Here is a 12885-nt window from a genome sequence, read left to right as displayed (position 1 = left end):
CCTCCTGAGAAGACTACCATTGACACACAAAGAGCAGTTTCCATTGCTTCAGTTACTTGTCATTGTTTCTCATTACATTTTCACCTTTATTTTTCCTTCTATTCTTTTCCTCTATCCAATATTTGTAGCTATACTCCATATATTTTTACATTTCCCTCAATTTTAGATGTTGTATACATAGATTCCGCCATGCTAGGAACTTACTTCAAACTTCCTTTTTTTGGTGTATTCAGTTAGGCTTTTATTACTCACAATTATCAGTATACATACACAAAAAATGCAAATCTAAATCTAACAGAGTAGATTCTGACTTTTCCTTCTCAGGTCTTAACATTCTCACTTTTGTCCTTTAATTTCATAGGCCTACTATGCTGTGACATTACTTATAATAATGAAAATTGTTTCTAAATATAGGGGACAGTTTCAGTAAATGATGGTACACAGTGACATTTATGAGGATGTTTTAATCATATCAAAGTGCTTGTAACCGCAGCAAAGTCACAGGTTCACTCACATGCTACACCTCAAATGGAGAAAAGGAGGTCTAGTTTTTTTCCCTCTGGATAGTTGTTACCAACTCCCTTTGGAGCTCTTTCTCCACTGAATAGTGGGTAGGTTCGGTTACGGGGGAGGTTTGTAGGAGGAAGGGGTTGGAATTTTATATAGTCCAATTTAATGTAGTTCAAACTTCCACCTGATTAATAATTTGAGCAATCACTTTAGACAACTCAGTTCGCTTGGAACATATAGTGAGGTATGGCTCTCCTGGTCTTGACAGTTCTCCTGGAAGTTTTCTAGTTTCATATTCCCCTCACCTGTGATCTCTTAGTTCTGATCCCAGGCATCTGCCCCTTCTCTGGCATTCTCAAAGCCTCCAAATCTCCCAACCAGGACAAATAGGAACCGAAAATGCTGCCTTAGGTGGTGGGATGGGGAACAAGGAACTTGTTACTCAACTTCCTTTAAACAAATAAATAAATACAGGCCTGGCACAGTGGCTCACGCCTGTAATCCCAGCACTTTGGGAAGCCGAGGTGGGTGATCACCTGACGTCAGGAGTTCGAGACCATCCTGGCCAACATGGTGAAACCCTGTCTCTACTAAAAATACAAAAATTAACTGGGCGTGGTGGCGTGTGCCTGTAATCTCAGCTACTCCGGAGGCTGAGGCAGGAGAATCGCTTGAACCTGGGAGATGGAGGTTGCAGTGAGCCAAGATCATGCCACTGCACTCCAGCCTGGGTGACAGAGCGAGACTGTCTCAAAACAAACAAACAAACAAACAAATAAAAAACACAGATAGGGTCTCACTATGTTGCCCAGGCTGGTCTCGAACTCCTTGGCTCAAGCAATCCTCCTACCTCAGCCTACCAAAGTGCTGGTATTATAGGTATGAGCCACCGCACCTGGCCTCAACCTCCTTAAACTATATTTTTCCTCCTCTCTCCTCTGCCTTCTTCCCATGAGCACTAGGACTGAAATTTTCTGTCCTTCTCCATTTCCCTGAAATTGTAATAAATTGATGTTGAGAGAAAGAAAAAAGTTGAATAAGGGAATATATATATATAGGAAGATAGCTCCTAAATATTATACCCATTTTATAATGCAAAGAGGAAAAACACAAAATGCAAAATGCATATACACTATCAACAGAAATTATGTATATAGAAAAGTCTAAAAATATTTATTTTATTTTAAAAAATTTAACTGACACACAATTGTACATATTTATGGGGTACAATGTGATATTTCAATACATGTATACATTGTGCAATGATCAAATCAGGGTAATTAGCATTCCCATCATCTCAAACATTTATCTTTTCTTTGTAGTAAAAACATTCAAAATCCTCTCTTCTAGCTATTTTGAAATATACAACTAGTCATCCTACTGTGCAATAGGACACCAGAATTTATCCCACCTACCTAATTGTAACTTTGTACCCACTGACCAATCTCTCTCCATGATACCCTCCTCCCTCCCCTCCCCAGTCTCTGGTAACTACTGTTCTATTTTGTATTTCTATAAGATCAGCTTTTTAAATTCCACATGAGTGAGAGCTTGCAGTATTTGTCTGTGTCTGGCTTATTTCACTTAATATAATGTCTTCCAGGTTCATCCATGTTGTGGCAAATAACAGGATTTCATCCTTTTTATGACTTAATAGTATTCTATTATATATATAATATATAATTATATTATATATAATATATAATTATATATAATTATATTATATATAATTATATTATATATAATATATAATTATATTATTATATATTATATATAATATATAATTATATTATATATAATATATAATAATATAATTATATATAATATATATATAATATAAAATAATATAATTATATATAATATATATATTATATATAATATAAAATAATATAATTATATATTATATATAATATAATTATATATAATATTATATATATAATATATAATAATATAATTATATATTATATATAATATATTATATATAATTATATTATATATTATATATAATATATTATATATTCTGTATAATTATATATTATATATAATATATAATTATATAATATATAATATATAATTATATAATATTATATATAATATATAATTATATATTATATATAATTATATATTATATATAATATATGATATAATTATATATTATATATCATATGATATGATATAATTATATCATATATTATATATAATTATATCTTATATTATATATAATTATATTTTATATTATATATAATTATATGATATTATATATAATTATATTTTATATTATATATAATATGATATTATGATATATATAATTTATTATATATATTATTATATATAATTATATATTATATATTATATATATTATATATTATATATAATTATATTATATATATTATATATAATATATAATATATATAATTATAATATATTATATATAATTATATTATATATTATATATAATTATATTAATTATATGTTATATATAATTATATTAATTATATGTTATATATAATTATATTAATTATGTTATATATAATTATATTAATTATGTTATATATAATTATATTAATTATACTAATTATATATATTATATAATTATATTAATTATATAATATATATAATTATATATAATTTTTTATATATGTAATACATATATATCACACTTTATCCATTCATCCACTGATGAACAACAGGTTGACTCCAAATCTTGAGTATTATGAATAGTGCTGCAATATACATGGGAGTGCAGATATCTCTTTGATATACTGATTTCATTTTCTTTGGATAGATATCCAGTAGTGGGATTGCTCGATCATATGGTAGTCCTATTTTTAATTTCTTTAGGAATCTACAGATGGTTTTCCATAATGACTACTAATTTATATTCCCACCATCAGGGCATAAGGGTTCCCTTTTCTCCACATCCTCGATAACATTTGTTATCTTTTGGCTTTTTGATAATAGCCATTCTAACTGGAATAAGGTGACAGTTTATTGTGGTTTAAATTTTATTAACAATATGCCATTACAGAGTTGTTTTTCAGCAACCACAACTCAGAACTTGACTTGAGAAATAAATCTATGTTTTGTAATCCTTCAATCCTTCTGAGACCACTGCCTAAGAAATAGTAAGCCAACTAAAAGGCAAAAGTCAGGGGAAATGCTGAAAGCACACTTCTTCCAACTCAAACGGAAGACACCTGCAAAAATATGCTATCTATTTTCACTTGTCATGATGTTAAAACTAAAACAGTAGAAAGATGTAGTTACTATTAATGTTGATAAGCCCAAGAAACAAGATACTATGTTTTTGCTTTCTTTTGTAGGTTGCGAGATCACTCTGAAAATCAAGCATACAAAACTAGTGTTAAAAAGTTCCAAAATCAACAAAATAACAAGGTAAAATCATACTTTCTAAGTTGGTTGCAATTACTAAACTTCACTTTTGAAGGAAATTAAAAACATTTATGTCCCTCTTATTTTAAATAGAGATAAGCAAGATACTTTTTATTTTTAATTTACTGTTTTAAGGGGGTGATATTTTCTAGTGCAAGGATAGAGTCAGAAGGCTGGGATTAACCAAAATGTGTAGATAAAACAACAGAATAACAAAACCAATCCAAGTATTTTATAATATTTCCAATCTTTTCTTATAAAAATATACAGGTAATTTATCAAATGTATTTTAAGGTTGAAATCTTTACAGTAATAATTTATATTCCTGGCACTGAATAATTTTATATACTTTCAATTTCAAATAATCAGCTAAAGGAAAAATATGTAGAAAATATGAAGAAACATCATTTGTGAACAATGAGTAATTTCAAAAATTCGTAAAAGTTCATCTTCAGATATTTTTCAGTGTCCAAGACATCTCTTAAAATATTCACTTAATCAACTTATTTTACTAAAATAATTTTATTTTACAAAGGAAAATAACTTGTCTATAAGCAATTTATATATAGTTGACATAGTTTTTTAAAATAACTTTGGGGGAAAAAACCTTGGACAATCTTTAGCCTAAAACTACCCATTTTCAAAAATTATAGTCTTTGATAGAAACAATTGGTGATAATCAGCCAATGTCTACTTTATCTAAAGTCTACAGTGCTGGATAAAAAAAAAATGCCTCAAAGTTTGCACCTACAAAAGTTATCATAGTTAATATATGATACGGATACTGGGGAAATCACACCAAATGCTAATAATAATTTTATGTATCCAAGTGCACACTGGAATGTGTGCCACTTTGGTTTCCTGAAACAAAGAAAATTGGAAAAACAGAAAAAGTTTAGACTAGGGCCATAAAATGACAATAGGACACAGGATCTGATATTGACAAAATGTCCAACTAAATCCCGAAGTACCAGATAGATAGAATTATGGATCACATTTCAAATAAATAAAAGGAAGTGATAATTTTCACAGTAGGAAGTAAACTTGAAGAACTACATCTTAGTTCAAGGCCAGAACAAGTATCAATGCTGATTATTCCTGGCTATGTGGATTTCTGTGTTGACAGACATTCAGAGGACACATGGGTTCCCTGAGGAAGTATGCTATAATACACTAATGGTGTCTACTATGGTTGGATGGGAAAATGGTGACTCATTCACAGACTATCTGCCACTCCTGCTCCATGAGATGGGTCAGCCTGAGAATCTAAATAGGCTTAAGAGGGCATGGAGTACATTTCTAGTAGGTTATAAAGTTAAGAATATTTTGAGGCCATCTTCAACATTTCAAAGAAGATGTCATAAATGGCAAGCACATCCTCTTATCTACCAGTGGCAGTAATATTGGAATGAACCATTGGTTTGACCTTGGGTGGCATTTCTTAAGTTCTTAAAACTATTTCTCTTTCAGGTAATCAGTAAAAGAAATTCTGAATTACTGACCGTAGAATATGAAGAATTTAACCATCAAGATTGGGAAGGAAATTAAAAACTGAAAATGTACAATTATCATTTAGGCTATCTCAAGAGAGATGATTTGCCTTCTCAAGGAAAATGGAGGCAGGCATATTCATGGGTCATCAAAATCCAGACATACAGTCAACACTGAGAATCAGCACACACCATATTTCAAATATAGAAGAGTCATGTACTTGGCAACCAGTAAATTCTGAAGAAAAAGACACTTACTTATTATTAAAACCCCAAATGCAATCAGTGAGACATATTTTTACTATTCTTGGATGATAGTCAAAATGATCGTAAGCCAGGTTTGCTTCCACCTTCCCTGAAAATTTTACTCACAGATCATTTGCAACAAGCATAGCTTACTTATTGTTTAGGGACTGAACAATTTATTGGGAAGCAAACTCTTTATATGCTAGAAAGTACATTTAAAAGATGACTACTTATGCAGGGAGATGCAGGTCTCTCTAAACGCATGAATGTATGTAGTGTGTAGGCACTGTAGTGAGTGTATATATGCTCCACACTACGTCTGATAAACACAAACCTCAGTATTCAGTTATTAGGCACACTAGTTTTATACGCAACTACTGCTTACATAGTAGACTGTTTTGTTGCCAATAATCTTTGAATTGCTCTTTAAAAGAAACTGAGGTTCAGATACACATACCATGGAAAAATCTTACTTTTCTTGTTACTACACAAAGCTATTTTAAAGAAGATGCTATGTTGGGAGAAGGGCGAAGTTGTACTATATGACAATCAATTCCTGTCTTCCACCACAGATGAACAATGTCTTCCTATAATAACTTCAGAATATTTCCTCGCACCAACTTTAGTGTGTGTATACCTAGACTGGCATCAATGTAATCCAATTCAGTCCATTTTTTATGTGCTGCTTAATGAAAATGAATCTGTCTCTATCTCTTTCAAATGTTCTAATATCAGATATATTTGCTACAAACCTTAATTTCAATAAAGTAAAAGTGATATACTCATAGGTTTTTTAATGAGCCTTTGTTTTAGTAGATAGTCTTTAGATTTGTTTTATGTATTCAATAAATGATTTTAAGCATGAAAATTTTAATGCTGCCAAAAGACAACAAAATAGTAAACACAAAGAGCAACATATAACATTAAGCTTCAAAAATAAAAACAGGCTGGGCACAGTGGCTCACACCTGTAATCTCAGCACTTTGGGAGGCCAAGGCAGGTGGGTCACTTGAGGTCACAAGTTTGAGACCAGCCTGGGCAACATGGCAAAACCCCGTCTCTACTAAAAATACAAAAATTAGCTGGGTGTGGCAGCACGTGACTGCAGTCCCAGTTACTCAGGAGGCTGAGGCAGGAGAATCGCTTGAACCCAGGAGGTGGAGGTTGCAGTAAGCCAAGATCACGCCACTGCACTCCAGCCTGGGCAACAGAGTGAGACTGTGTCTCAAACACACACACACACATACACACACACACATAAAAACAAAATGTTCTTAATAATGGTGACAATTTTTTGGGAAGTGGTAGTGCCCCATGAGGGTTACAAACCCTCACAAACACCTAGCTTTCATCACCATTCCCATACCAATCCTGTCTTCCACCACAGATGAACAATGTCGTCCTATAATAACTTCAATGACTACTTCCTCACACTAACTTTGGTGTGTGCATACCAAAGTGAAGATCTATAATGTGAGACAAGGACTTCAAGGTGAAATATGATGACAAGGTGCCACAGAACAAAGAATGGTGGCAAGAGGTTACCTACCCACTTCCGTATCCCTGGAACTTCACAAAGGAAAACAAATGACAGAAGCATGATAGGCTGACCAAAAGTACATGAAAACATTTCATCAGGAGAAACAAGGATCTATCACTATCACTCCTGTATAATGTAGTCCTCACCCCCTACATTGCCTATACTACTTGTGCTCTAACTAGTATAGGAAATGTAGTTTTCTACGGAGAAAGAGAAGGAGGTAAAAGCCCTATATTCTGTGGGGAGGGTCTCATTTTGTGGTGTCTCTCACTCTTTGGATCACCCCTCTTTTGGGTTGGTCTTTTCCAACCAGCCAGGGAAGAGCTGATGAGGTGAGATGGACAGAGTCTCCTTCCACTCTCAGAGGACCCAGCAGGATCATGGTAGGTTCTTGACACAGGGAATGGACCAGCTATATTCAAGGCCTTAGGGAGAAGGAGCCTTCTTTTGGTCCCCAGTTTTTACATCCTGTGTCTTCTCACAGATTAGTAACGGTCTGGAGAAAGGCAGCCAAAATTTGGAGTGTCTCTAATCTCTACAAAATGAGTAGCTGTCACTCACACAGAATCCTGCCTGTTTCCTGGATGGAGATCACATAGGAAATTTGGGGCCTATGTCCAAAGAAGTTTCAATCACCTTGAGTTCCTTGCTTCTTCCTGCAGCCACCTAACACAGTGCTTCCAGCCCTAGCGACTGGATCAAGCTTCAGGAGCCCAGAATTCGCCAACTTATTCCACCTGAAACACGGCAATAAGTGCAACATTTACAACCTGTTCATGACACCCTGTAATGGTATTAAAAGCACAAGATGCAAGTGGAAATTCTACACAGGGAGCATTTATTTATTTGTATTTCCAGTACATCAATTTTTAGAGAAAGCATTAGATATACACTTTTAATGAAATGAGGAAAAATTAATTGACAGTTTGACTAGATGAATTTTCATAAGTAAAAAGAAAACACCCAACTAATAAGCCTGTGATTTAAAGGTGAGATGCTACTTGGTACAAATTAGGATTGAACGTGTAGATATGGACATAAAGAGTGGAATAACCGACATTGGAGACTCCAGAAAGTGGGAGGCTGAGAAAAGGTTTAGGGATGAAAAATTACCTACTGGGCACAATGTATGCTTCTCTCTGGGTGTTAGGTACACTAAAAGCCCACATTTTACCACTATGCAATATACCCATGTAACAAAACTGCACTTGTACCCCCTAAATCTATTTTTTTTTTTTGAGATGGAATTTCGCTCTTGTTGCCCAGGATGGAGTGCAATGGCGCCATCTCGGCTCCCTGCAACCTCTGCCTCCCGCGTTCAAGTGATTCTCCTGCCTCAGCCTCCCAAGTAGCGGGGATTACAGGCACCCACTACCATGCCTGGCTAATGTTTTGTATTTTTAGTAGAGACAGGGTTTCACCATGTTGGCCAGGCTGGTCTCGAAGTCCTGACCTCGTGATCCACCCGCCTCGGCCTCCCAAAGTGCTGGGATTACAGGCGTGAGCCACCACGCCCAGCCCTAAATCTATTTTTAAAAAAACAAATTTGTACTGAAGATTCTCCTTTTGAATGTGCATTAATTTTTCCTGATCATCTCTTGAAAAACTTCTGAGACAGCTAAGCTTGTTTCATATATTAGGTTAGCAATGGGGAAAGAATACAGTGATTTGAATGGAACTAAAGCGTACTCAGAGAAGTGCTCCCAGCAGAGTAGGTGCTACTTCTGCCAGTCTCTCCATCTTACCCTTCCATGAGGCTTATGTACAGAATGCCTATTTACTGCTGACCTTCTCCAGTGTGGCAGTGCCATTCCTATGTGCTAAGAATGTATACACCGGGCATATCTTGATCCAAGTTTTAATAACCATAGGTTCTGATCCTATAAATTACACATTATTCATTCTAAAACTTAGTAGAGATCTAGGAGTGCTCTGTGTCCTAAAATGTATCAGTGTTTCCAAACTGGGGATGCAGAATCTTTAGGGGCACACAACCTGTCTCTTCCACTGTTGCTCTTCTCTTTCCTTATTGTTACAACTGTTTCCCCCACTCTAACATGTCCTTATTCTCATGTTTAGATATCCTTTGCCCTCCCCTTCCATCCTTGTTAGTTTATCTTCTGGGAGAAATTTTAAAACTCTCAATACTTGTTATTATTGGTAATGATAAATAGGGAAAACCTGTCACACCTTCTGAAGTTGTGGAATGACAGAGAGGCAACCCTTTGTAAATCCACAGGTGCCACTAAAGAGTGTTTGTTTTGGTTCTTTTTGTTACATATGATTGGAGCAAAGGCTTTGATATATTTTTCAGTCTACAACTAAATTACTTGACCTCTCTGGATCTGTTACCTCTTCCATAAAAGGAGGCAGGTCTATCACTAACATCATATTAATTGGCTGACTGATTGATTCAATAAATATTTATTCTACTGATCCAAGTACTCTTAAGCTACTTCAGGTAAAAAAAAAAACCAATGATCTACATATTTGGATCGCTGAGAACCATAGTAATGACCTGTGAATGAAAATGTCTTTTAAAAAATATCCAATTAATAAAGCTCTACAAACAATACCATTATTCTTGCCTGTGGATTGCTATTCTCTAAGTGTTCACAACCACCACTGATTTTCCACTTAAGATGTTCTTTCCTTGGTTGCTTGCAAAACAAAATGGTTCACAAGAATGACCTATGAAAAGTCATTACAGAAGCAGAATGAGCATAACAATAGAACGCCTTTGTGTGGCCCTGTGCTCCTACATGCACTGTTTTGTTTCTTCCTCATATTTTCACAATCCTCTGAGAAGGTGCCATCTTCCCAACTTTACAACTAAGAAAACTCAATATTCTCTTAACATACGTGGATTAGAGTAACTTCCTTTTCTCAATTAGTTCCCATAACTCATAATACATATCTCAACTGTGTTACCACAATTAGGAATTATATTAAAATTGAATCAAATGTGAAAACATTCTGTCCTCTCATTTTAAATATTTTATGCACGCTGCCTTTGCAAAGCATATGCTATGGAAAGAACTGGTATTAAGAAAAGATTAGTTCTTTATATATAGTGGTTTAAACTTCCAATTTTAAATCTCAGTTAAAATGATTAAAATATGAGTGAATTTACTTTTGATTTCCACAGTTTTAACCTGGCATGCATGGGCTTGACTGTGAACATGGTAAAGCAGCTGCATGAACATCATTTAGGACACCACTCCTGCTGTTTCCTTTAAAAGGCTGACAGGGTCCTAAGTTTCTCCAGCAAAGGGGTGTCTGTGTGTATGTGCATCTACTGTACGTAGGTTACTGTAAGTCTATCTGAATTAGGGCAGTTGCCCTGCTGGCCAAAATTAACTCAGGAAACTATTTTAAATAGATAAGTTCTAGGACAGCTGTGTGACATGATTAGAAACATTATGGCTTAAGATTAACTATAATTGTATTAACTATTAGAGTCAAAAACTAAAGACTTATAACAACCCTTTGCTGTGATACATTTCTTACAAATTTCTGAAACATTAGATTCTCTCATTTAAATATGTTTAACTCTTTAATTTTCTATCTAGTGCCTATTAATGTATCTAAAAGATACACAAAACTATTGTACTAAAGAGACACGTCATTAAAAAACAATTTGGCTACTAAATTTTGTTCAAGAACTTTACTCACTACTGGTTAGGAAAAAAGCTTATCATTCACTATCCTACACAAATAAAAACACCAGTTAAAGGCGAGAGATGGAAGAGACAGAATAGGTCATTTATTTCAGTAGCTACACCTTCTGTCCCCAATCACAGGGACGAAATGACCCGAGGGTGGGTGAATCTATGCAGTAATACAGCCTTCAAAAGATAATCACATTTGCATTCTCAATAGCACAGACACGACCATTTAATTTAACTTGACAATCATTTGAATGTATCATAATAAATAAATATTTCTCTACTAAGACATGAGAGAAGCAATTCTGAAGACAGTGTCTGTGGCTCACAAACACTAGTCAGCTGGGAAATACTTCCCTAACTGAGGTAATCTTTCTAGGGAAAAAAGAAATCACTGGAATTTCATTTCAAAGGTTAGGGTCTCTAAAAACTGGGGAAAAAAGCAGTACAGAGAATCATTTTACTTTATAATTTTATTCTAAAATACAACAAAACTCCTTAGAATTATGTCAGCATAACTCCTTGATGTATTTTTGTCTTTAAATTCCAAATGTGAAAGTCATAAATATTAGGCTTAAAGCTGCTGACATTTGAATCAATACTAACAGCACACAAAGAAAACATTTTAAAATTATCAGTTATGTAAAACAAGCACTTACTAAATACAAGGACTTCTGAATTACAAAGCTTATGAAACAGGTCTACAATTACCAAAACCTCAAAGGCCAAAAAAGACACTAGGAATTTCTTAAAAAGAAAGATGTTGGAAGCAGAACACTTACTAAATCAATGAAACTTGGACAAGATTCTGATACAAAAATCACTATTGAGATGAAGTTGAAAGAATATTTGAATTCAGTCCAGTTAAGCCACTATGCCACCTAAAACCTATTTCCTTTTCTAATTGAAACAAAACTTATCTCAAAACTTTTAGGCATTTAAACAATCTGAATTTCCTTTATTTTTCCACGGAATATAAAAAGAATATTCTGACAGCAACACACATTGTGCTAGCAAAGAAAAGCAAATCTGTGCTGGATACTATTAGTACCTCTTATCACAGAATACATCAAATACATTAAGGCTCTTTCTAGAATTCTAGAACTTCGAAGTGTTTCATTCAAACTAAGACACTGCAAAGGAGGAAAAAAATAGATTTTCCACCTTTAATGGAAATTTCCAAAAATGCCTGAAAATGTCTATAAAGTACACAGCTTTTCAGACCAAAACATTAGTGCCTTGATCATTTTAAGTGGTTTAGTTATTGTAAGACTGTAAGCTCATGTTTTATTACTCCAGTTATATGGTACTGTGCCATCCTTAAAAAGTATTTTGAATTTTGAAAAAAGTTCTCTTTTCCTAGAGAACAATTACGATGGATGTAAGGTAGTCTTCTGGCAAAGGATGAGAAACATCAGAATATGCCCATGTGTAATAGTTAGAGAATAATGAGAGTTTTGGGAATTACAGCAGGATACAGAAAAATAATGTTTAGGTCCAAAATTTGCTACCATAATTAACCTTAAACAAATTCACCAAAAGCCGTGATTAATAAAATCTGTTCACTTTATAGAAGTAACTCTAACATGATTATGGAATGGTTAAATCTGGGGGCACACACCCTACCTAAGTACCATGGCAAAGGCTCCCAGCTGTAAGGCTGGTGTGCAACATCTACTTTAACAGACTCTGCAGCATGGCTGTTGCATAGGTGGGCCGAGCCTGTCTGCTCTCAATCGCATTCTGAAGGTACTGGATGCCTCCACAGCGTTCCCAGATTTCTTCAAACTGTCTTGGCAAGATCTCAGCACCACGCTTCCGAGTCAGGCCAGTCTCCTCAAGATTCAGCTCACACATCTCCATGTCGTCCTTACCTGTATTCATGAGATATCAGAAAATTACCATCTCTCTCTTCAGGACCATTTCTTACCAGTTGTATGCCTGAAATACCTATTAATTCTCATAGCTTTGAAAACTTCCTAAGACTTTTTCTCTAAGATGGAAATCTGCTTAATAAAATCACCAGAAACAATTAAAA

At 34.2% G+C, this 12885-nt stretch overlaps 2 protein-coding genes across 7 annotated transcripts in view; one reads left to right on the top strand and one right to left on the bottom strand.

Moving 5' to 3' along the window:
• Positions 1 to 6424, top strand: part of IMPG1 (interphotoreceptor matrix proteoglycan 1) — a 126990-nt gene extending 120566 nt beyond the window's left edge. Inside the window, exons 15-16 of the mRNA XM_008975372.3 lie at positions 3834 to 3906; positions 5374 to 6424. Of these exons, the coding sequence (XP_008973620.3) occupies positions 3834 to 3906; positions 5374 to 5451 (151 nt within the window). The 3' untranslated portion in view covers positions 5452 to 6424. The remainder of the gene's footprint in view (positions 1 to 3833; positions 3907 to 5373) is intronic.
• A 4499-nt stretch (positions 6425 to 10923) lies between these two features.
• The window catches only part of MYO6 (myosin VI), a 167697-nt gene continuing 165735 nt past the window's right edge, over positions 10924 to 12885 (bottom strand). For all 6 annotated transcript variants that reach the window (XM_008975270.6, XM_055113900.2, XM_055113901.2 and 3 more), the window contains one exon: positions 10924 to 12721. In XM_008975270.6, the coding sequence (XP_008973518.2) occupies positions 12522 to 12721 (200 nt within the window). In that variant the 3' untranslated portion in view covers positions 10924 to 12521. The remainder of the gene's footprint in view (positions 12722 to 12885) is intronic.

This window comes from Pan paniscus, chromosome 5, assembly GCF_029289425.2.
Source record: "Pan paniscus chromosome 5, NHGRI_mPanPan1-v2.0_pri, whole genome shotgun sequence".
Lineage (NCBI taxonomy): Eukaryota > Metazoa > Chordata > Mammalia > Primates > Hominidae > Pan > Pan paniscus.
Note: the sequence above shows the minus strand (reverse complement) of the source record. Positions and strands in the feature narration are given on the sequence as shown.